At 26.9% G+C, this 27,018-nt stretch overlaps 1 protein-coding gene across 1 annotated transcript in view; it reads right to left on the bottom strand.

Annotated features, from left to right (window-relative positions):
• The window catches only part of LOC107452936 (uncharacterized), a 34,243-nt gene extending 9,255 nt beyond the window's left edge, over positions 1 to 24,988 (bottom strand). The window contains exons 1-13 of the mRNA XM_043055417.2: positions 24,651 to 24,988; positions 24,462 to 24,536; positions 22,757 to 22,885; positions 20,461 to 20,556; positions 18,924 to 19,190; positions 17,261 to 17,425; positions 12,942 to 13,272; positions 11,013 to 11,185; positions 10,790 to 10,796; positions 10,079 to 10,230; positions 8,633 to 8,731; positions 7,557 to 7,686; positions 804 to 6,229 (exon numbers count right to left, since the gene is read on the bottom strand). Of these exons, the coding sequence (XP_042911351.1) occupies positions 804 to 6,229; positions 7,557 to 7,686; positions 8,633 to 8,731; positions 10,079 to 10,230; positions 10,790 to 10,796; positions 11,013 to 11,185; positions 12,942 to 13,272; positions 17,261 to 17,425; positions 18,924 to 19,190; positions 20,461 to 20,556; positions 22,757 to 22,885; positions 24,462 to 24,515 (7,029 nt within the window). The 5' untranslated portion in view covers positions 24,516 to 24,536; positions 24,651 to 24,988. The remainder of the gene's footprint in view (positions 1 to 803; positions 6,230 to 7,556; positions 7,687 to 8,632; positions 8,732 to 10,078; positions 10,231 to 10,789; positions 10,797 to 11,012; positions 11,186 to 12,941; positions 13,273 to 17,260; positions 17,426 to 18,923; positions 19,191 to 20,460; positions 20,557 to 22,756; positions 22,886 to 24,461; positions 24,537 to 24,650) is intronic.
• Between the last annotated feature and the right edge of the window lie 2,030 nt (positions 24,989 to 27,018).

Below are 27,018 nucleotides of genomic sequence, written 5' to 3'. Positions count from 1 at the left end.
AACATTATTAACAATAAATTTTGTAGATAGATGTGCATAATAGAAAATAACCTAGTCAAAGTTTAATTCCACTGATGCCATTAAAAAGAATACTATCTATACAAATAACTTAAAATATAATAATAATTTAATATTAAACATTTAAATAAATAAAAGCATTATCATTACAAAATTCAAAAAAAGACTAAATGTCACAACTATTTTTCATATAAATTACAGATTTGTTTTAATATTTTAAATCTCACTAAATTTTAAAGTAATTGAGGCCACTAAAAAAATAATAAATATAGAAAATAAATTTAATAAAAACACCAACATGTGAATAAAAAATTACATTAATAAGAGTAGACTTTATTATCTGCATGGAAACATAAACTGGTTATCACAAAATTTGAAATATAGAAGCTTCTAACAGAAACAGTAACAGAGAACAGAACACAGCGTAAACAGTAATATTTTAACCTAAAAATGGATGTGATATAAATAATTCTGTTATTTAGGAAACATAGTGATTTAGCAATAAATTTCAACACTGTACTAGTTGATTAGTAAAATTACAGCTTTTTCCTGCATATTAGCTTAAGTTATCAAAGCTCCTACCCCAAACCCTGAAAATTCTTAAATCAAAAATATCAGCCATATCAAGTGATCCATATTGCTTTACTATGTACTTGTGTATAAAAAGATCATAATTTTGCTCACTCATAGTTCTATGCAATTTAAAAATAAATTCATACAAAAATGAAATTTATAGTTTTTTTAAAAAAAGAAAGAAAAAAAAATAGTAAAATCATAACATTTACCTTGCTAACTTCCAAGCTTAATTCTTCACATCTTAAGCCCTGATTGTGCAGACTGTTCATAGCCTGCTGGAGCTCATTCTCCAAATGCCTTACATTAGGTTGACTCATTCTACCAACTGACTGAGTAGGTGAAGACTGCATTTGTTGCAGTTGTTGCTCAAGCTTAATAATTTTCTCATTGAATAAAGATTCTTTAGAGGCATATTCCTGTTGCAAAAATGTGTTCATCTCCTTTGTAAAATTTAACTCTTCAATGAGGGTATTTAACTGCAACTTTATCTGGTTGTTTTCTTCTTGCAATAGATTTTGAGATCCTTTACTAGTTTGTGATAATTCGTTATTTGGAGGAAGATCGGATTTAGCTCTACTCAATGCATCATTTAAGTTGATTTTGACTTTCTGCAGTTCAGACGACTTTTCAGAAAGTTGATGTTGGAAATAAGTCTTCTCTTTTTCCAATAAATTTAAATTCTTTTGGTAAGTTTCACATTCTAGTTGGAGGGTTTCAAGACGCAGTTGTAAATCTGTGCATTGAGACCTCAAAGTGACACACTCATTTTCTATTTTAATAGCACGTGCTTCTGCCTCAACAGTTTTGCTTTCATCAGGACAAATGTTTTTCAATTTTGTATCATAATCCTTTTCTATAGCAGTCAGATCTGAATCATGCTTTTCTTTCATTTCTATTATTCGTTTCTCTAAAGAGTTCTTGCTCGTTTTAAGCTTTTCAATACAACTCTGAAATGCATCATTATCAGATAGAAGCATGTTGGCATGCACTCTTAGGTTCTCAGCTTCATTCTCTAAATGGAGATTCTCTGTTTTGAGTTCCCCAATTTGAAGATTCAAATCAGATATAACTGAATTTGCACTCTCAAGTTGTTCATTTAGATTTTTTACCATTAATTTCAGACGCTCACTGTCTTCTTTTAAAAGTTCATAAGAAACATTGGTTTGCTCCCAAATTTGCTTGTATTCTTGCAAATCATGCTGTGCTTTGAAATAGTCTTTCTCTAAAATAGAATAGCGCTCCTTCATTTCAGAAATAGCAGAATTTAAAGTACCTACATCAAACTTGTTTTGCTCTACCAGTGATTGCATTTGAGTCATATAGGTAATTTTTTCGTTCCCTTGCAATGCAATCTTTTCTTCAAGAAAGTTAATTTTATCTAGATTTTTGGCATTAATATCTTCAAATTCTGATTTAGCTATTTCTGATACTTTTAGTTTTTCATTCAGTTTTTCTTTTTCATCTTTAAAATGCTTCAATTTACTTAGCAATTTTGCAAACTTCTTCTTATATTCTAGTAACTCGTCTTTTAAAGACTTATTTTGTTCTTCGAGGGATTTTAAGGTGGCCTCTGGTACAGAAGAGGAGGCTTGTTGAATCAGGTTTGATTCAAGCTTTTGTTCCATTGGAGTTTCAACAACTGGGATGATTTTGTTCATAGATTCATTTTCTGCTTCATTGGATTTCAGAGAGTTCCTTTCTTTTAATAATACTTCTAATTCCTCTGAGATTTTTCTGTTTTCTGATTCTAAAGAAGCGATTTGGTTTTCTAAAATCTTATTTTCTGTCAAGCAAGATTTTTCCAGGCTTAGACATGAATGCAGATCAGAGAGAATTTTTACACTATCCTCATCTAATAAATCAGCTAAGGATGTTATGTTAAATTCTTTGCTTTCAGTAAAATAGTATCTAATTTCCTTTACAGCCGATTTCAAATAGTTATTAGCCTTCTCTAAAGATGATAGTTTGTCAATTACTTGCATTTTTTCAGTGGATTCAAGTTCTAATTTTGTTGAAGTATATTTAAGTTCCTCAGTCACTTCTTGATACTTGGATGAGACATCAGTACACTCATTTGCTAAAGAATCAATTTTTTCCCCGAGCTGACTAATCAAAATATCTTTTTCTTTTATAGACATTTGAAATTCAGCTTTTCCGATAGTTAATTCATTCACTTCAACTTTCAATTGATCAAGATAATTTTCGAGTAAAGCTTTTTCATTTGTATTTTCTTGGATAAGCTGCTTGTAATGTTCAATTTGTTCTACAAGAGAATTAATATTTTCTTGAAGCTCATGATATTTGTTTTTATGCATTTCTGCTTCTCTTTCAAGTTCTTTAAATTTCAAATTACTTGAGTCTGAGTAGATGGTCTGTTCATGGGAAAATTGTTCTAATTGACATTTCATTGACTCAAAATCTTTTTTAAGAGATGCTTCAGATGCAAGGGAGTCAGTTAATTTTGCTTTAAGAGTATCACAATCTTCCTGAAGCATTGTTTTTTCTTTGTGAATTTTATCAATACAGTCATTTTTATCGACAAGCAAGTCATTTAGATGATCAGTTAACTTAAAATACTCATTAATGGTGGAAGAACATATGACATCAATAGTTTTTAAATCTTTATCCTCAATAGCTGACATTTCACGCAAGTGAAGTAATTTCTCTTTAAAATCAAATTTCATAAGTGTATCAGAGTCGAAGAAAGTATACATATTTTCAATTTGATTGCAAGCTTTCCTGTTTAAATTACAAAGGGATAAAGCTAAATCACTTAAAATGTCCTTCGATGCTTTAAATTTAAGCTTAAATGAATCAACTTTTGAGTTCATGTGAGTTACACTGCTTTCTTTTTCACTAAGAGAAGATACCATTAAATTAAATTTAGAATCCATGTTGTTCATATTTTCACTTATTTCAGACACTAAGTTTGCAATGTTTTCCTTTTGAGTGATGTAACTATTTAATAACGAAGAATTCTCCTCTTTCAATTTTTTTAAATCTTCTTTAAGAAAAGTGATGCTATTTTGGTTTTCTAATAAACAGGCTGAGCTACGTTGAAATATTTCTTTTGAACATCGTTCAAAGTTCTCTAAAGAAGAATCATTTGGCTGATCACTTTCTAGCAATGATGTATCGATGTCAGTTTGAAATGATGCTTTAAGCAAGTTTATAAGAGAACAATAATGCTGCCTACACTGGCTTAAATACATAAATTTAGTTTCAATAGAGCTATTTTCCACTTCTTTTTTGGACAACAAATCTTGCAATTTTTGAGTATCTTCTTGCTGAGATTGCAAATGAATTTTCAGCTGGGATATTAGCTCTTCTTTTTCAGCCACTTTATTTTTTAGGAGTTTACTTGATTCTGTCATTGATTCAATTTTCTCTTGTGATTCAGAAATGGCATCTGAAAGTGTTTTATTTTCAGCAAGAGTTTTATGTAGCATTTCTTCCATTTCCGATTTTTCACCTGAAAGTTTCATATTAGATATGTTTAGTTCCTCTTCAACAGTTTTTAATTTACCTTCCAGCAACTTTATTTGCTTTTTACAATTTGCACTCTCATTTTCAAGACTTACTTTTTCTTCTTGTAACAAATTGATTTCATTCTTCTGAGCATCAATTAGTGCATAATTATCATTTACAACGTTTTGCAAAGAATCACGCTGCTCAGAGAGTTTGGAGTTGTCAGCCTGAATAACTGTTATCAGTAATTCAGCATCTCGCACACGAGACATTATTTCTTCACCCATCCTTGAAGTTTCAACTGAATAGCTGTTTTGCAATGAAATAATGTTATTTCTAAGTAGCTTATTTGCATCTGTTAGATTTTCTACTTTTTGCTTATGGAAAGAAATGAATTCATGAAGTCCATGCTTCAGACTTATGTGCTTTTGAAGATCATTACTCATTAATCGGAGCTGTTCTGAAAATTCTTCACATTGACTCTTATAACTATGCAATGATGTTGAAGCAATCTCCAAATCTTTCTGCATTTTGTTTGTTACATCTGACATCTCTGTTGTTTTTTCTTCAAGAATTGATTTTTCTTTCATTACATTTTGATACAGATTTTCCTTTTCATTAATTTGAGATTGAAGATTCTCCAATAATTGTTTTAAACTATTAATTTCCTCACGAGCATTCGAAAGATTTGAAAGTAAGTCAGAGTTTTGTTTTTCTAGTACAGATTTCATTTCTTCATATTCAGAGTGCATTGAGTTAAGTTCTTCCGTTATTTTGCTTAACGAATTTTTCAATAAGTTATTATGTTCAATCCATTCTTTCCCCTTTTTATCCATCTCTTTCAGGTGTTCTTCTTTTGCTTCAATTACTTTATTTTTTTCTTCAAGTTTCATGTGTAATTGCTTTACATGACTTCCTTTAGATTGCACCATGCTTTCATAATCAGCAATTCTCCGATTCAAGCTTTCAATTTCAGAGGATTTATTTTCTAATGCAAGCAACATCTCTTTCATAGTTGCATCTCTTTCATGAATAGTTCTATCTTTTTCTTCACATATTTCATGCAAGTCTTTGTTTTTTGTTGATATCTCATTGAGTTCTGAATTCACAGCAGTGATGACTTCATTTTTAGAATCTAATTCTTCTCTCAAAAGAGTTAACTCTTTTTCTAAATCTGAAATTTGGTCTAAAAATATTTTTACTTTATCTTTGGATTTTTCACTCTCAGAGTTTATTGAAATTTCAGCTTCATTCAATCTCTCTTTCAAGATATTTTGTTGCTCACTATACTTTGAAAGAAGTGTTTCCTTTTCTAATAAAACTTCCTCTAACTGCTTCATATTTAATAAATTATTTTCTAAATCAGAAGATAATTTATTGTTTATATCATTTTTCTCCAGAATAACTGCTTTAAGATCTTCAATCTCAGATTTACAAGAAGATAATTCATTTTTAAGTTTGTCAAGACATGATTGTAAATGGTTATTACTTTCCACATGAGCTTGTATTGTGTTATCTTTGTCTTGCATTGTTGATAACATCTTATGATTTTCTCTATTTTTCTCAGAAATTGAGTTTTTCGATTCTAATAATTCAGACTCACAAGAATCCAATTTACTTTTTAGGTTATCAATAGAGAATTGTAAATCCTGATTATTTGTTGTAAAAGCTTGAATTATGTTATTCTTTTCTGACAAATCTGACACTAAGTTATTTTTTTCAAGAATGATAGCCTCATAATTGTCTTTTACCCTTGTAAGCCCTTTCACATCTTTAGCATTAAAGAGATTGAGAATCATCAATATATCTTTTTCAACATTTTGCTTTTCTTTTTCTAAATCTCCTAAGAATGCAGTTTTGGAATCCAAATTATCTTCTGATGCTTTCAGTTTTACTTTCAAATCTGCAATGTCAGCAGCAGATTTTTCCTTCTCCATTGACCATTCAGTTTCTTTTTCATGAAGTATTATCTCCAATGAAGCAATTTTTGAAGTTATTTCATTCTTTTCTTTTTCCAGCTCATGTTTTTCTTGCTCTAAAATCCGCACGTTATCTTTAATTTCTGAATTTTCTTTCTCCAGCTGAATGAAAGGTCTACTCGAATCATTTAACGTTTCTTCTAAGTCTGCGATTTTAGATGCTAGTCTTTTATTGCGCTCCTCATCCTCTGCAAAACAAAAACATAGAATTACATTACTAAGGATTTTACAACACTTATATGTATAGAATATTATACTAATAATATAACAAGAATATTTTAGATGTGATCAAACTTAGGGTTCTCAATAAAGGACTACTTTTTTTTCTATCACAATTTCACCTAAAAATTTCTTTGAAAAATATTTATCATTTGACATTAAGACCTTAATAAAATATGACTTTTTAATAACAAATCAGAAATTTGTAAAAATAGCGAAGTTTGTAAAATAATTTTTTATAATGAATAATGAAAAAAAAATAACCTTCACAGAAAGAAAAATACAAACTTAAAACTATATTCTTTTTTTAAATGTAAATGAATTATTAAAATTTAAGTTTAATTTTTATTTAAGCTTCATTTGATTTTTTATTAATTTTATTTTGCTAATTTTATTTTGTCTACTGTATTGTTTTGTTTATTGTATTTTTTTATTTTGAATATTTTATTTCATTTTGTATATTTTATTTTATTTTTTTAATATTAAAATTTAATGTTATTATTTATTTTTTTGCTCAGACAATAAGATTTATTAATTTCTTTTAAATGAAAAAAAATTATTTATGCTATTAAAATTTTAATTATTCAGTCATTCTAAAATTATCATTCTGAATTAATGTGCTGGATTGAGAGTAGTTGTAAACTCAAATGCAAAAACAGTTTTAAGTTTTTTTTTCCAGTAATGAAGTAGAATTTTTAAAAATGACAAAATAAAATTAGACATTCATAAAAAGAATAATGTAGTTATTTTTATAGAATTTTCAAAATAAAAAATATTCACAAATTAAACCAAATTTAAGGGCAAAGACACAAAATGCTTTTCCTTTACTCCTAATATTTATTGCCTGATGAACATGTTTTTCACGAGTTCCAACCTCAAAGTCTATATGCGTTTCTTTTTTATTTTCATTTCAATGAAAACCTTTGATAACAAATTTAAATGATTAAATAACGTGGAAGAGACATGTCCAGCTAGGTCAACTATTAGTAGGTTTTTTATGCAAGAGAATTTAAATGCTAAAAATTTCTTTCATTTCAGTTATCAATTAACAGCTTACATTACTTTATTTAGAAAATCAGATCTAATACAAAACTTTTATGTACTCATACAAACAGGATCTAAAATTTGAAAAACTCAAAGTATGAACTGAATATCACGAGTATGAAATAGAATAAAAGTTATAAAATACATTTCCTTTACGAAGATACACGATTGTTTATGAATGCTAAATACTTCTTTATTTCAGCATTATTCTCTAGAATATAAAAAGAAATTGCATGAATGCAGGATACTCACTATCTCTTATTTCTTCAAGTTCAATTGCTTTAAGTTCATAAGCCACTTTTTCATCTTTTGCTTGCTGTAGATTTTGAGCCATTTCATTATATTTATTTTCAAGACTACTATACTTTTCCTTTAAGTCATTCTAAAAATATATAAAATCTAATGCTTAAAACAAAGTATATACAGGCATAAATAGGAACAAGTACAGATAATACCCACAATTTACCCTATTTAATGCTTAAATGGTGAGTAGATTTCAATTACAAATTTAAAATTTCTATTTCAAACTTAAGAATCTGTTCATTAAATTATTATAGTTTTAAATTTAAATCAAATGTTTCAGACAAAATATAGACAAGGGGAGTGTGTTGCATCTAGGACCAATTTTAACTTTTTATTTTTTTATGTAGAAAATCATAATAATAAAAATTTTGTGGGAAATACATTATGCATTTGTCTATTAATGTATTTTTTATGAACAAATTCCATTATGCACTTCAGAAAAACTGTTGTTTTTTTTAAAGTAAGAAAAATTGGTACAAGGTAAAACACAACACTTTATCACAAGTTATTGGATTATACTCTTTAGATAACTAGTTACATACGTGACAGATAGTTTTGAAAAAATAGCTAGATACATTATGAGTTACTTTCTTCTTAACTTGTTAGGATGGCATGAATATGTAGATCATATTCTATCAGATAATGTAAACTGTAACCTTTATATTACAAAAAACTACGCAAGTCTATTTGAGAAGAATGGCGTAATATTAATAAAAGTTAATATTACAGCTCCTTTGACTATAATAACTGTATAAATAACTCCTTCTTTATTACTTAATATTTTATCAAAATATTTCAAGAAGTTTTAGAAATCTTCATTTAAAAAAAAATTTTCATTGTGTAATATTTAAGCAGATAACACAGAAGGTTTCACATTTCCTAAAAATAATGTTAACATCAAATAAATAGAAATATTGTGAACATCTGACGATACACTGTATAATGGTTATCCACTTAATATAAATCCAAAACAGCTGAGACTAAATAACTTTTTTCTTCTTCCACAAAAGGAAAACCAAACTTACATGATAAGATTCAATGCTTCTTTTATCTTCAAGTAAAGCTGTCATATCTTCTTGAGTTTTGAAATGTTCCTGACTCAATATATTGAATTTTTCTTGGATCTGTAAAAAAATTTAAACCTAGTATGATCAATTTTGAATGATAGGTCATACATCAAACTGGAATGAAAAACACTTTAAACAAAATGAATAAGAAATTAATTTGAATCTAAAAAAACTTTTAAAAAATAAAATAAAAAACAAAATGCTACACAAGAATACGTAATTTTTAACAGGGTGCGTAGCCAAATCTTTCAACAAAAAATAAGCACCTTTTAAGTACTTTTTTTAAGCACTCAAAAAACATTTTAAGCACTATATACATTAACAAAATGCAAAATAACCTTCAGACTTTACATGATCATGATAAAATGACTAGTTCCTGACTAAGAACTCTTTTCATGATTATATTAACCACCATAAAAAGATCGAGAGATTTTTCGGTTCTATTTCAGAGGGTGGAAAATGAAGCCTGAAATTTAGAACATCTTGCAAAATGTAGCAGAGTTGCACATGAGAGTGTAAGAATTTCATAGAACCCAGCTAAGTATTTCATCAAACATGTAAAATGATTGGTGGTTTCATACTTTACAGACTGACGGTACGTCAAAATGCATTATTTCAAAGGAATTGTAAAAACTTTGGATAAAACAACGTGAAAACCACATTTCGTCATAATACATGCCTAAAAACGACATGGTAATGAAAAAAAGTCCCATTTTTTGAAAAGAGAAATTAAGCACTTTTTAAAAACATCCAATAAAAAAGCCCCTTTAAGGACTTTTAAAAAACGAAAATCAAAAATAAACACTTTTTAAAAACGCTATGCACCATGTTTAAAGAATAAATAAACTTTAAATAGTTTTAATGATTTTTAAAAAAATTATTATTTTAAATTCACACTTTCCCAACTATTACAGAATTTCCATAGTATAGATATTTTTTCTAGTGGTAGCAAGATCAACATATTAGAATTAAAACAATTTTTGCCACCACTACATATCATGTTTTTGAGTACTGATTAAAGATTTAGAAAAATTCAACTCATTTTAAAAATTTCTGCTTCAATTGACTACTATTAGAAAAATTATTTTACAAAAACCTCAAAACTTGGAGAGTATGTTTTAATTATTATTTTTCGACCAAGTATGATGAAAATTAAGTTGGCATATTCAGAAAGATTATTCCTGTGTAACTTTTATTATAATAAAATATTAAAAAATGAGAATCACTATCCATCACCTCATTCAAATTATGTATAAACATAAAAAGTGCTGAAATCAGACAGTGCTGAATAACACAGTGCTGAAATCAGACAAACACAAAATAGAATCTACAATAATTGACGAAATAAAAAATTTATGTTATCAATAAATATTAAAAATTGGTTTAAAATAAAACCAAACTTACAGTAACAAAATCAGAATGCAATGCTTCATATTTTGCTTCCCATTTTTTACTTTCCAACTGATATTCTTTTATTTCTTTTTCATAAGTTTCAGCTTTGATTAAAACTTTTTCATAATCCTGTTGTACAGCTGCGTTGACTTCTTTTAAATTTTCTAATGATTAAAAAAATATTTTAAATTTAAGGTAAAAGCAAATAAGAATAAAACTTCATAATACTCTAAAAAATACAAAATTTAAAAAACAATTCTTGCACTTATTCATAGAATTATCAACATTATTTTGGACAAACACTACACAAAAATCCATCAAAATATTTAATTCATTATGTTTATTGATCATGAAGACCAATGATAAAAAATAACTTCAAAAGTTAACCTTGCACTGTAAAACGAATGCCAAAACTTATTCCAGTAGTTACTATTAGAAATAGGTTCAGTTTTTCTTTGTTTTTTTTTGTATTCGTTGGTTGTACATTAGCTTTCTTCAGCTTTGAAATTCGACGAACCAATGGTCTTGAGATACACGAAATTCTGCAATATTCAGGGAGAAATCGCATACTTTGCTTCTAATTTTTAGACCAGGAAGAATGATACGAAAAATCTAGAATTTCAGGATACACACAGGTAATAACAGGGTAATACAATACATATCGGGGTAATACAATCACCCCTGCACTTATTTTGTAATCTTGTGACTGAATTCAATAATAACGTTCATCCTACATAAATAATACAAAAAAGTCAATAGCAAAGATTTAGTCAAAGATACTTCATTTAAAGAAAAAGAGAATCTTAATTGTATGCATAAATGCATGTAAATAACATATGAAAAATNCACAATATTAAATCTTAAAACATGGTATTTCATTAACTAGAGATATTTCAGAAATAAATAACAGTTCTTTTAGATTTTGCTTTTTAAAACTTCAACTTACATTTTTTAATTCATTTAATTCTCTCTCTAATTTCTTTGCTTTTTTCCGTTCTTCAACTCGAGCTTTTAGAATTTTATTTTGAGACTCAGCGTTATACTCATCCAAAGTTTTCTGAAGCTCGGCACTATGCTTTTTCTCAACATCTAAATCTTTTTTCAATACTTCAATTTCACCTTTAAAATGAAAAAAAAGGACATATTACTTAAATCAAACTATAAAAATTACTCTTTGAAAACAGAACTTTAATTCTGAAGGATTAAAATTAAATTCAGTTCCTGACTTGTTTTCAACTAATTTCCGCAAAACAAGTTTTTTTTTAATAAGTCTAAATAAATTTAAACGTAGAGGAAAATAAATGCTTCAATAAATTTAAGGTAATCAAATTGTTAGAAGCATCAAATTGTTAAAAAAAGATTTAAATTAAATTTAAATAAAATATTAAAAATATACCTTATTAGATTTAATAGTAATAAGTGAATTAAATAGAGGGTAACCCAGTTAAGTTTGTCACTTTGGAAAGTTGGACAACCCTGCTGAAATTGGCTATAGTAAATATCGATAATGAAACACCAAATCGACATAAACAATTGCTTTTCATAAATTGACCACCTGTCTAAATGGACTATCGAAATGGTGCATAATAAATGACCAACATATTATATATATTTGTGGGCACCTTTTACATCTAACACAATACACATTTTTGAGTTTTGATCCTTGGCTTTTATTTAAAGAGTACAGTGTAAAAATGTTTAGTAACATTTTAAAAACATTTGAGCACATTAACTAGTGTTGTAACGAAGAAAGAAAAAAGATGTTATGCATTAAGGTGTTCTACAAAGCTTTTCATTTGCTTAATAAATAAATAAATAAGGTACAAACATGGAGAAGTGAAAAATCTTTGTAAGTTATCAAGTTTTGAAACAGTAATTTGATGATCCATTTACATAGATAATCAAATAATAAAGAAATGATGCAATTGTTATCATCAAAATAGGATTCCTTAGGATTTTGATTTGATTAAAGATATCAAGACCAAAATCCTAAGGAAAATAATGTAGTACATAGAATTTAATATATTAATCACCATTTAAAAAATTGAGTTCAGTATAAAATGAGGATTACACTACTTAGAAATTCTGATAATCATATTTCAATAACAGAAAAATTTTACGCAAAATTAGCAAATTATTAAATATTTGTAAATTCATGGTTATATTTATTTCAATTTCTGTTAACTCATAATTCTAACAGACAATTCTTAAAAAAAACACACATAAAAAAAATATTTGTAACATTCAGGGGCCCCTAGACATGAAAGAACCTAAGCCCAGGCCTTCTGAGAAATCAGGTCCTGAAATGGAAAGCTATAAAAAGAGAAATATATTGCAGTCATTAAAAAGAGTTTTAAAAAACATTTTATAGTTAATACTTTTAATTAATAGAAGTCAAAAACACTGGGTGGGTTAAAATGAGAATTTAAAAATGCAAAGGCAGTAAAAGGGACCGAAATAAGCATATTTCATAAATGAATGAGTGTGAGAAGATGTCACGTTGAGTCAATAGAGAGCTCTCTTGCTTAAATTGAACACTGATGCATGCACTGTTATGAAACTTGCATTGCTGTTGGTGGTTCCTCTTTCAAGGAGCAATGGAAAACTAACAAATTGTAACATTATTGTAAACTGTTTGATTGTAAATTAATGTAATTGTATCGTTCCAAAATGGTTTTTGCTTTGTTAACTTTCTTTTCCCTCTCTTGTGATTAATGCTACTTCCTCCACAAAATCAATTTATTTCGATCCCCTCTACAAACCTTTACATTTTCGACATTTAGTTTTCAACCATCCTGTATAAGTGTTTGTAATTAAAGTTAAAATGTACTATACCATATTATTACTTTAAAATAATAATAATGAAAGAATGTACCTTGGATTTCTTTGTTAAATTGTTCACACTGTCTGGAAGCACTTTCCTGAACATTGACAATTTTTTGTTGCAAATCAGCATTTTTAACAGACAGTTCATACCTAGTAGATTCTAGATTTTTTACTGTAGCTTCACTTGTTTTTAATTTCAATTCCAATTCATTCATAACATTTTCTAAATCATCGATCTTTTTTTGATGTTTTTCAAGTTGAATTTTCCAATCACTTTCGATTGAACTAAAATTTTGCTGCATGATTTTCATTTGATCACGAGTTTCATCAAGTTCAATGACAGTGGTTTGACCTTTTCGATTTAAATCTTCAGCCATTAACTACATAAACAAAAAGTCAAACAATTAGGACATTCATTAAACTTATAGTTTTGAATTTAGTTAAATAAACAATAAATTTCCTTTGTGCAAAGCTTTCAAATTGTTTTCAATTGAAAGTAGATAAAAAAAAATGAGTACATCAATTTACTTTAATTTGTAAGCTTTCAAAACACATTAAAACTTCAATTTAATTAAACTTGCAATAAAAAAATTTTTGAAAAGCTTATAAACTAATAATAAACTTAAGGATTAGTTTCATAAATAAAAATAAAATTTATTTAAAAAACATAAAAACTAGCAAAGAATTTGAAACATTTCTTACTTTCTATGATTAGCTCCTTTCAAAGCAAAAGAAAGTGAATTTTTTGCAATAGACAGTAATAAATTTAAAAAAATTAGATTTTTTACACAACAGAAGAGATAAAATTAGTTTAAAAAATAACAAAATATTTACAGAAAGAACTTTTACAATATTATAGAAATTTAAAATAAGCATTTGAGCAAACATTTTACTAAAGTCACAGTTTTCCAAACATGAAATTAAATCAAATAGTGTAAGGGTATAAAAGTAAACAATGTATAAAAGTAAAGACCACATCAGAAAAAAGCATAACTGCATTTTTATATTGGCTAGTCTCATTCTTCAATAACAAATGAATATTCTTTTAAAAAATAAAGAAACAAAATGGACATAACTGATACTTCGATAAATAACTGTATTATAAAAAAAACATGCCTGCCAAATTTCAAGAAAAAAAAACCAGAAGATTTCACACATTAAGGGGAAAAATTATAATTTATCAAAAACAAGTAGAAAAATAAATGTACTTGCTTTAATAAAATCTTAAAAAACCAACTTTGAAATCAATGTATATGAAAACAAAACAAAATCTTTGGATCTTAAACAAAAAAATATGACGTTAACTAAAGAGGAAAAAAAATTAGCCTAAGTTAGACATTTTTTTTAAAAATAAAAAAAATATTGTAAAAAATGGATTATGTACATAAAATCATAAAAACAATATAATTTTTGTAAAAATTTATTAAAAAAATCATAAGTGTACCCGGATGAAAAAGTATTTGGAAAAGTTTTTATTACTTTCCAAAACTTCATCAATGTAAGAATGAAATGAAAATAGATATCTATAGCCGATAAAACTAATATGTGCTACAAAATCAATCTGTCCTTAGGTATTAACTACTAATTAATGTCTTCTGAAACACAAGAGTCAAAGAGAAGAAAGACAAAAAAAAATGAAACATCAAAACAAAATCTTTGAGGTTAACCAAAAAAAAAAATGAGGTTAAAAAACATGAAAAAAAATTAACCCAGACTGATATTTCTTTATAAATAAGAAGAAAAAAATTATGGAAAATGGATTATGTGCGTCAAATTGTAAAAATGATTAAATTTTCGTAACAATTACAAAATAAAAGTTGTATAAGTTGGCAGGAATGAAAAAATATTTAGGAAAGTTTTTCTTTCTTTCCAAAACTGAATGAATGTAAAATTGAAGTGACAATATCTATAGTTGATATAACAAACATGGGCTAAAAAATTAGGGATGTATTAAATATTCGGCCTTTTTGCCAAATATTGGGTTGGCCTTTTTGCCAAATATTGGGTTGGCTGTTTGGCCAAATGTCCAACCGAATATTCGGCAAAGTATCATTGAAAATATTATTTTTCGACAAAGTATATTTTGGGGGAAATTTTAATAGATTTAATAAAGAATAGTATAAAATCATATTTTTTACAATACATTATTAGAAATAGTTTTTACACATATTTGTTATACATACTTGTTAACTTATGTTTTGAAAGACACATGGAAAAGTGCAATTTGAAGAATTGAAACTAGATTACTTGATACTGAATCATAAGTTTTGTAATAATGATTTTCTTTTTTTTAATTACCTTGAGGTAAGTCAATTTTATCATTTTATTAACACTTATTGCTTTAAAAATGGAGAACTTATCTTTTTTTGCTTCGTTTTTGTTTGTATTTCTGTTTAACTAAAGTGAAACATGTGAATGGATCATTTCCAATAGACTTTATTCTTTTATTGTCATTTTTTTCTTGTACAGTAAGACAGATAAATAGTAACATAGAAAACTGTGATTCTTCACGTTAAAGTTATATTTCATATAACTATGAACAATTTTTTCTATTACACTTTTGATTTCATTTCTTATCTTTTCTTTCTATCAGCATTTTTATTACAATAGCAATTTTTTAAAGAGCATTTGTAATGAATGTTACTCTTTTATGATCACTTTTTTCTACGAATTTGGCAATGTGAAAAAGTTAAATAAAAGATTTTTAGCATAAAAAATTTTTCAATTAAAAATCAAAAATTACGTTTGTTTTGATTTTTGACTAGCTTTTTCTTTTTTAAAAACAGTTAGGTTCTTAAAAACATTTTTATTATGATGCAGTAATTAAGAGAATTTCCAACAGATTTTAATTTTTACTTTTTCTTAAAAATGCAATAATTGATTGGAAAACTGAAATGTTTAGCTTTAAAATTATTTTTCAAAAATTAAGATGGGTTTTTATTTTTTCTGTTTCGCTTTTGTATATTATCTTTGTTTTTACAGTGGTTTTTATGATAGCGCTGCATTTTAAAAGTGTTTCTGATAGAGGTTATCTCATTTTAATGCCTTATGGATAATTTTTTTAATCAGATTTTATAATGTTTGCAAAATTTAATATAAAACTTTGCAAGCACAGTATTAATCAATTCAAGCAAATAGCTTTGTAAATAATAAGCAATAATTAAATAAAAACATGAAAAAAGTGTAAACATACTGAATAAAAATATCAACTTACTGTGAACAAAAATCATAGAACAATAGTTTTAACTTTTGCGACTTAAACCGATTGGTATTTTGATAACATGTTTACACAAATACAGCCTATTACTGGCCAATATTGACTACTCAAAAGAGTAGAATAAATGATGCAATTTTATTAGGCTATAAAATTTCTGCCTGTGTCATAAATGTGTCGTAGTATAAGATAGATGACATAAAAAAAATTATGATTTAAGAAAAATCCTTAAACAAGGAACACCTGATAAAACATCTAAAAATTTTGTTTTAAATAAAATTAAAATAAATAATTTTTTTAATACTGAATAAAACAAGTTACTAATATTTATTTTATCAACTGATCTACTAGAGCATTACAAATGATAACAATGAACTTGAACAACTTATTAAGAATAAAACTAATCAAATAATAATGCTTGCTTAGTTACTTTTACTAGAAAGATTGAATAATTGTTTACAAAATATTAATTGATTAAAGATAAAGAAAAAATTATGAATTAAAGATTGGGATTAGAGACAAATGTAATGTATAACATTTCCTTACATATAGCAAAAAGAATACTGTTTAACTAATAAATAACAATAAAATTGAATACATTAAGGTAATTTTTAAAAAAAACTATTTTATAATAAGCATGATTTATTGAATCTGAATATGTTTATAAAATAATTATTAAGTGATAAATAAAGCATTAATAGTCTGTACAGCTTAAAGAATAATACATAAAACCTTTACGTCCTAAAAAGAGGTTTTACTTTTGAAGTTTCTTTGAAATAAACCACTGCAAAATTAATTTGACATAATTGTTGAGAGTTTTAATTAAAAAGAAATTAAACATTGATATCAAGGTTATAATTGTTATTAGTTACAAACTGATCAAATAATTTTTATTTTGGCTTATGATTTTACAGCTGAACTCTATTAAATTTTTTTAAGTATATCAGGTTTTCCCAAAAGCATAAAAACCTTGTAAAAGACCCAATCAGGAGAAAACAACAAGTTATTCCAATCAAAAGAAAAACATGACATATGTTCAAAACACAGTATTTTTTAAAGAAACGAAATATGGAAGCTCAAGTTTATTTTTGTCCTTTAATTCAATTTATTATTTCATTACAAAAAACACACACAACACAGAAAAGAATTCCTACTTGAACTGCTCTATTTCGTTGCTGCAAAACCTCATCCTTTTCCTTAATGTTTTCTTGCAAATCCATAATTTTCTTTTCTAATTCCATTATTTGATTATTCAGATCCAATATTTTGGAATCTTTGTAAACTATCTGTGCATACATTTCTTGGACATTAGAATCTTTCTGATAACAAAAAAGAAAAATAATAAAAAAATGAGCTACTTAAAAATATTAGTATTATTTCTTTTAGAAATTTGAGCAGGTTTTTATACCACAGTAATTCAGATATAGCTGTTGCAAAAATTGACGATCAAATACACTTATAAAATGAGTTTTATAAACTTGATATGATAAATTTAGAAAAGAGAAAGCAATTAAGTACAATATCATAACTAATACTGCTAACAAAAAGCAGATTTTCAGTTACACTCCAGTAAATGTCGGTGAAGTGTATTCTGTCAAACAAATCTGGCTTTCATGATGCTGGAATAAGGAAAAGATGATTTACTGCTCCTAAAAGATGAATACATAGTCGATTACAAAAAAAATCCACTGTTATTTTTACAAATTGTTAAACGTCTAAAAAAAATTCTATTTAGTATTGGTTATACGAACCATGAAGCTAAATTTTCCAATACATAAGAATAACACCCTAATCTGGTTTATACAGGTCACCGGTTGCCAAAAATACACGAAGGTGTATAAAATATGACAATATTGTGAACATGATGAAATGATGATGAGTGTTAATGATGAAAATATATATTGAATTAGTTCATTATTGATAACATATCACACAGATATTGAGTACAATATTATTGTGAGTCTTGATAAATTTTATTTAGGAAACAAAAATATTGACTAATCTATTAAAATAAAATGAAGAGTTTATCAGTCTGTCTGCCTGAGTGATCTAAACATAAGTCCATAATTATTTGTCCATAACAGTTTGTCTAAAAATTTCAGTTTTGTGCAAGATTTTGTAGTATTGTTCAGCACTGATATATCGATTGCTTACTTTTTTTTCCACTTTGTATGAAAAAAAGGCATTCAACTAGAGTAAAAATAATATAAATGAGTCTAATTTTTTAGAAAAAATTTAACAATATATTGATAAAAATTAATATTTTTCGACACTGCAGAACAATATTAAAATTTGGTACTTATGGGTTATAAGAACCCATGTTCGTGTTAGCAACAACTTGGAAAAACAGTCGCCAACACATGATCCCTTTAAACATTCAGTACTCTTATTCCTACAAAAGTGAGTTCTTTAACACATAGGCAGTGGATTTATGAGCTCAGAATCTCTTTAACTCACAAGTTGCAAGCATTTACTCAACTGCAGACATTTAGCACAATTTGGTTGATAGTTAAAATATGATTATAATTCTTTATTTGGTAAAAATGTTGTTTTTTAATACTTAAAACAGTTCCGTAAAAGATGAAATCAGAATAAAGGGCATATACAAATTTTTGCTTTGGAATTCTAAAATTTTACTTAGAGATATTAGATGTGTATTATTTTAAAACAGTTATCAAGAAAAAATATTTTAATCAAGGGGGTGATTAATACAATTTTATATCCATTTGTTGATAAATATTATAAGTAAATGTTTTGTTTTTCAAGGAAATTGTGTCCTAAACTGAAAAAAATAATAATAATAAAGTTGTTACTCACTTTTGGTGAACTATCAGCTGTTTTTTGTTGCATTGACATATTAGAATCAGCAATTGAAGATATTAAAATATTTTTCTCATTTAACTGTGATTCCAGATCACTGATTCTTCTCTCATAACTAGAGATGGTAGACTTGGATTCTTCTTCTTTTTTCTCAAGATGCTGTTTGGCTTGATCAAGCTGCTTTTTTAAGAGGAGAACTTTGCCGCGATGACTCCTATCCGACGAGTCAGAACTTGATGCATCATCAAAGTCACAATCCTCTTTCTTAAATTAATAGAGTTTTATAAAAACTTTAAAAATGTAAAATAATAATCATCTATAAAATTTAATCTGGATAGATAAAACTTATCTAATTAATTAATTTTTTGACTTTAATGTATAAAAAGTTTCTAAAGAGACATTTCAACATAACTCGCAAGAGAAATTAGGCAAAAAACAAACTAGATTTGAAAAGGCAAGGACAAGATAATATGTCTTATATTTTACAACAGTTATCAATAAATTTTGAACAGTTATCAATAAATCAAAAAATTTTAAATAAAGTAATTTATGATATTATGTAATAATGTGCTTTTTTATCAGTTGAGGTGCTGCTGATTCTGAATCTGAGGCATTGTCTAGATCCTTGTTCTGCACTAGTAATCATCAAGTTGAAATGTTATTAGATTTTTCGTTTAAATCTAACTATTTTTAATTTCAAACAATTTTTAATTTTTTTCATTTACTAATTTTACTTTTACTAGAATACTAAAACTTAACTCAGTGGCATGACAGCCTATGAACTACCATCTCAGTTTGTTTGACCTTAGGCTCTGGGGTGCAGGAGCAACTGTTCAATGTCCAAGTATGCTTGGTACTTTTTATTGACCCATTGTAGGGATGAAAGGCTAAGTTAACCTTGCACGATCCAAGGAGGACACTGGACCTGAGGCATGGAAGCGTGAAGCACTACCACTCAACCACAATACCTACTTTTTACATTTATAACTACTGTTACTTAAATACATAAAATTAAATAAACTCTTCTCTACTTGATGTATGTTAAATAAATATTAATCATCTATTGTGATTCAACATTGAGTTTTTTACTGACATCTACTTGACCTTAAATCTCGCAGCTGAAAGGTGAAATACTGCTGATTACAAAACTTAGAAAAATACAGTGCAAATTAAACAAAAAAAAATATTAAACATAAAAAGCAAATTATGGAGCACATTGAACTTTATGTTTAGCTGATTTGTTTAGAGAACCCTTTTTTTCCATTTATATGACTTCTGATTATGCTGCTATTGTGTTAACCCTGAATAACAGTCACACATAAATAATAACTAAAAATAAAAAATTAAAATTTTTCATAAGCATAATTTTTATTTGTCAAAATATCTTTTTTCTCAACTCACACAACTTCTTAATTTAAGTATAAAAAAAATATTACATCATACTTTTACGAAAACAAATTTATTGGAACTTAACAGTATAAGTTCAGTATCATTCAATTTAAATCAAAATGTGCAAAAATGATAAGTCACTTACTTTAAGTGTTTTATCTTGGTCTTTAATCTGCTTTGATAAATGAGTGATTTTTGCTTTAGATTGCAATTTAAATTTATCAAACTTTGTGGATAGTTCCTGAAACAAAATTTAATGAATCTGATCAAGAAAACATATATTACCACAATAAAAACATGCAGTAAAAAAAAAAACTTAAATTAGAGATCAAATGCAACATAATTTTGTAAGTTTCTGTTTCATTTAAAATTAACCAATTAAGCAACTAGAACACATTTCATTCATTTTGAACAACTCTGAATTATTACATTTTATCAACAATTCTCTCTCAAAAAATGCTTTTTTTTAGTTACATATGAGTGGTAAATAAGTTTTAGATAAACTTATTTACCACCCAAGGTAGAAGTAGTGGATAATTGACTGGTTGAAATATAACATTAGTTTAGAATTTTACAATCTTTCGAATTTATTCTGGAATTTTACAGTCCTTAGTTTCTTTAGGTTTTTTTTCGTAAGTGTACATTTGATACTAAGTTTTATCCAGTTATACACAAGTAATTAAACTGTATGGTAGAGGAATAAAAACTGGATACAGAAAGCATAGAAAAAAATACACAAGATTATTTTATATTCAATTATAAATTCAGAGCTGTGCTTAAGGGTGGACAAACTGGGCAATTGCCTAAAATTCAGGACTGATTAATAGTTATATTACAACTTTTTCTATACATTTCATAAATCTTGGATATATTTTTACTGTTTTTTGGCTTCAAAGAAATGATTATAACTAATTATCTTTCCAAATGCATTCAATTTTAATTCACGCTTCAATGTTCCTTTTTTGTGCCTTAATGTTCCTTTATATCTGGATTGTAATTTTTAAAATGACAATAAGGAACTTTTAAGTCATAGAAATTAATTACATTAAAATTTTAACTATTGACGATTTATTAGTGTGTGTCGAGGGCATTCCCTAAGAACTGCTGCGAAAAATATCAAGAAAAAAAGCAGAGTTAGCATAATTTTTTTAAATCATAGAGTTCTCTAAAAAATATTTATATATTACAGCATTATCTAATGTATTATACATAAGGCTGTGATAATAAACCATTGATATCAAATTGTTTTGGTAATAAATGTTTTATTTGTGGAATTAAGGAATAAATTATTAAATTCAAAAACGAAATATATATTTTTTTTGTACAAGAGCTCAAATGTAGAAAATAATATAACTTTTAATTTATAATCATTCGTTTCATATCATTTTTATATTTTAATGTGCTCAATGTAGCATGCAAAATAATTTGCTGTTTCATAATCAAGAAACATATTTAAATTATACTCATTAAATTTTTATACACATTTAATTCAATACAAGTAATTTTAAATTTATTAAATACATAGTTAGGGCATCTACTTATAAGTAAAGATTAAAGACTTGTCCTGCCAAGAATAACTAATTTTTAGAAATGTTTTCTGCTCTTAAATAATTCTCTTTTCATTCGACAAGATGGATTTTCGCCTTTGCAATTCATGAATGTTTCGAGTTTGATAAAATAAAAATAATAACTGATTTCATTTATTCAATAATTAGTTTGCAAAAACTTAATAATAATATTAATCTTTTTATTATTAGTGGTATTAAAAGTTTTAGTTGCAGTATTATGTTAAAAAATATTAAAATGCTATTTATAAACTTTGTCAGAGTTTTGATCGTTAAAGGTAAAAACAGTTTTAAAAAATTCTGATTGAAATTTAAAAAAATCCAATGTTTAATACTACTTTGATAAACAAAACATGAATAACTGCCTCAATGCCTCTTTTATTAACCAAGAACAAATGCCTCAATGTTTTGCCCAGGGCTGCTAAGACCTTAAGCACATCCCAATACAAGATTCATTATTTTTTACACTGTATGATGAATTCAGCTTTTGCTGATAATATATTCTGAAATTTTTTACCTCCTACACAGCATATTAATATTAAAAAAAAGCAAGATAATACTTATTATATTCCAAGAAGTTTAACCTCAAGCTGCTTTGCAAATAAGTAACTTCTGAATATATTTCCTCCCACTTCATTATTTCCCTATCTTATAAGGTTTGGAAAAATGATTTACTTAACTCCAGCTCAAAATAAATTATTTTATGTGCAGAACTCCCAAAATAAAATGCATAAAAGTCATGACACATATGCAGTATGCATACTTTAAATATTCAATTTAATGGTGGGTATTAAAAACTTCATAGAAATAAAAATTTTATATAATAACAATTTATGAAATTAATTTTATAATAATTAAAAAAAAAAAAGTCTGTACATCATATTCCTTTGTTTTTTCTTGGAAACTTTTTTCATTTTCTCGAACTAAATTCTTTAATTGTTGAATGAGAAGGTCTTGGTGCTGTAATTTCTCTTCAGAGGTAATATCACTTGTAGTATCCTTTTCCTGTAAAAAGGCAAAATTTAAAATAAACAACAAAAAAATCAAACATTTCGTATGAAACTTTAAGAGATTAAAATGCCTGGTTACTAATAATTGGTTATAGCACTTTTTATGATTGCTGTTTTAACAAAAGTAGAAAGCATTTTCTAAACTTTAAAATAAATTTCTTAATTTTAAAAGTTTTATTCATAAAAGCAAAATTCGTGTGAATTGTTCATTATAAAAATTAACAAAGTTAATTTTACATACTTAATTTTATAAAATAAACTATTTTAAAGTTTGAATATACTAACGTTGTACACATTTTATTAACAAGTCAAATTAAAATAATTTGATTTTATTATCATTATTTTTTAGATTTTTACACTGACTTTAAAGAATTACAAGTAAAATCTATAAGAAAAATTAACTAACGTAAATAATTCATATGTTGCTTCATAAACTATTAATCCATTTAAAAGAATCTCACAAAAAATAAATGAAATAATAAAAATAATAACAAGTTTAAGTCTATCAATCTCTAATACATCTTGAATAGCATTTAAGAAAAATATTAATTATAACATAACAAAAAAAATATATAGTATTAGTTACAAAAGTAATATAAATATATTTTAAAATATATAACATAAACAAGCTACTTCTCCAACCTTGCATTGATAACAAAAGAGGAATCTCACAAAAATAAAAATAATAACATATTTAATCTCTAATACATCTTGAATAACATTTAAGAAAAATATTAATTATTAAATTACAAAAAATATATATAGTATTAAATACAAAAGTAATATAAATATATTTTAAATATATAACATAAACATGCTACTTCTCCAACCTTGTATTGATAACAAAAGAGGAATATTTATAAGGAAAACAAGAACAAATAAATTATTGTACTTCTTTTCAAAATGATAATTAAAATTTCCATTAATAAATAGTAAAAAATAAAAATATTGCATAAAAATAAACATTTAAAACATTAGTTTGGGAAGCATGAATTCCTGTTCAACAATTTTTAATTTTAGATCGCTGCGTTATGCTAAACTGCGATAATAGTCCTCTTTAAAAAACTGCACTGGCATTGTGAAGGATTCTGTTCTATGCATGTAACAGCTTTAAATTTACCCAGTTAAAGATCAATTACTGAGGGATGACTAGCTAGTGTCGGAAACAAAGGCAATTTGAAAATAATGTTGACCACAATGCCATCATCACGTCATTGGTCTCTCAATTGTCCAATCTTAAACTTCATGACCTGAAGTAATTGATAATTTATGCATAGATTAACTTCTAATTTCTTGGGTTAGAAACAGTAGTATATTCATACACACCCTCTCTTAGATTATCCATTTTATCAATAAATGCTTATTATTAATAATTATTCATGTATGAAGTGAATATATTTAAGAAACAAATTACGGGTATCTTTGTCAGAAAAGATAGATACTTTTTAGAAAGAAAAAGCATACTAGTGCAGTAAATATCGATATCATAGAGGAAAAATAAGCAAGAACATATCAGAGGCTGAACAACAATCTAAGAATTAAAATTCTAAAGATATGCAGGTATATTGTACCTCTTCAGTCTCCCCAGTGACTAAGGCAGCAGCTTGAGACAGTTTATTCCACATATTTTAGTTTCTTTTGTACACCTTGGAAAAAAACAAGTAGGGTAAATAAAATTCTTTAACGCTAGAGACAAAGATAATTATTAACATAATTAAAAAAATCAGAGGAAAATATTTTTTTTCCTCAGAAATACCTACTAATTTATTTGCATATTTTAAGTTCTTTGATGAAGATGGTAACATCTAACGTTATGCATTCCAAATACCGAAACTTACGTTTTTAAGAGACCAATAACTTATTATGGAAAATTCAAAAATTATAAGACCAAAGTCAATTAAGTCAAGCAATTATTTTTTCGTTTCTAAAATATAATCAATGTAACAGTACTAATACGAAATAATAAATTACGAAGTAACAGAGGGATTTGTCTGTTTGTTGACGTTTTTGATTATAACACGATTGCCAAAATTTATATTTCTTTATACAAATTTTTATTACAATTGTAAATGCACATTAAAAAATAAAAATGAGTCTCGTTTTCTTCAAGTTAAAATAAAAGAGCTATTTTAATTTATAGGTATACATTCTGTTTTCTTTCTCGATTTATTTGAAAGAAACATTTTTTTTTAAGGCTGATGCTTGGCTGCCCGACATTTTAATAAATAGACTCATCTGATTAGTTGATGTCATTATCGTTTTAATTTTAATCGTTTCTTTAGGTTTACTAGATTGGCACTTTCAGCATATGCTTGTTGTATTTTTCATATGCGCATGCTTGGATGGGATTTTTATGCCTTTTTGAAAAAAATGAGCATAATAAACATTTTCTTCAAATTTTTTAAATATTAATGGTCGATTTTCATGTGGAATATAGTTTTAAAAAAAGCAAATAATCAAGTTTCAGATAAATTGTGATATTCTTTATGTGAAAAAAATGATGATTTTGATGAGTTAGTGAGTTCTGTCTATCTCTTTACAGATGTAGTTTATTATGATTCATAAAGGAAATAGTTGTTGATTTTTTTTTTTTTTATCTTTATTCTTATTGAAAATGAATAAAATGATAAGGTTAAAGTAAAGTGCTGCGTATGATAATGAAGTAAAATAAAATCAACTTTTGAAACTGCAGAGCCGCTTTTATGTTTACAGGGGCCCTGGGTCATCATTATTTGGGGGCCCTTTATGAGTAAATTTAGAAAAAAAAGAAGAAAATTTTGAATAATTTTTAAAAATTATTTTATTTTAAGAATAAAAAACATATAAATTAATTATAATAGCTTAAATACAGTATTTTTTACGAAAATTTAAGGAAGCAATACTTCTCGCTCTTTTTGAGAGGCGAAGCCTTCTATCTCATCATCAAAATCAATTCCCTGTAAGACATCATATTCAATGCTGATAATTGACAAATGACTCCATCTTTCTTGAGTCATACTATTTTTTAAGTCCGTTTTTATCAATTTTAGTCAGGAGAATGAAAGCTCGCTACTACAATTAGTTATCATGAGTGACAAAAAAATTCGGAATGAAATGTCAATGTTTGGAAATGTATCTTCGTGATTATTGTTTTTCACTATTCTAAGCATGTCATTTATGTCTAATTGTCCTAACTTATTCTTCGGGGCCAAGTAATGCTCGAAATGCTTTGTTTTTTATTTATGAATTTTGAATGTATGTATATGTTATCTGCAATTTTATATGATTTTTTGCGAACTTTTTTCTCAATTTTTTTTTCTTTACGCTACATTTTGCTTTGCGGCTCAAAATCTATAAGACATAGAAACATGAAATTAAACTTTTGTTTCTGAAAATTGCAACACCATGAAGGAATCGTCATAATTGAAGGAAATTTACTACACAGTTTAGTGGTAGTGGTACAAATAAATGATTAAGCTTTCAAAGCAAACAAACAATAACAAGAGATCGAAATCAGTATTTTGTGTAACCACCACGCACCGCAATAAGCGCTGCTACACGATCTGGCATGGAGTCAAGCAAATTTTGAATGTCTGTCTGAGGAAGAGCATTCCATATATTTTGTATGCGTACCCAAAGTTCGTCTGTAGAAGCAACAGGACGAGGATCACGAGCGGGGCACCGACCGACGAAATGACACACATGTTCAATCGGTGACGTATCTGGGGAATACGCAGGTCAAGGAAGAAACTGTACCTACCGCAATGCAAGGAAGGATTGAACAGTCCTAGCAATATGAGGGCGGGCATTGTATTGTTGAAATACAGCGCCTGGCAAGGCTTGAAGAAAGGGAACAGCTTGGGGCTGTAAAACTTCCCTAATGTACCGGTTGTTGTTCAGATTACTCACAATTCGTAGCAATTGAGATCGTCCATGATATGCTATGGCACCCCAGACCATAACTCCGGGTGTTTGTCCACTGTGGCGTTCGATAATGCACTCCGGAAGGTGGAGTTCACAGGCATAGCGTCTGACACGAATGCGGCCATCCTGGTACCACAAATTAAAGCAGGATTCGTCAGAAAACACAACATGCTGCCAATCAGCACGCCAGTCCTTGTGCTGATTGGCCCATTGTAGCCGCAGGAG

This window comes from Parasteatoda tepidariorum, chromosome 4, assembly GCF_043381705.1.
Source record: "Parasteatoda tepidariorum isolate YZ-2023 chromosome 4, CAS_Ptep_4.0, whole genome shotgun sequence".
In the NCBI taxonomy this organism is placed as follows: domain Eukaryota; kingdom Metazoa; phylum Arthropoda; class Arachnida; order Araneae; family Theridiidae; genus Parasteatoda; species Parasteatoda tepidariorum.
The sequence above is the reverse complement of the archived record's forward strand: the minus strand, read 5'-3'. Positions and strand labels throughout refer to the sequence as shown.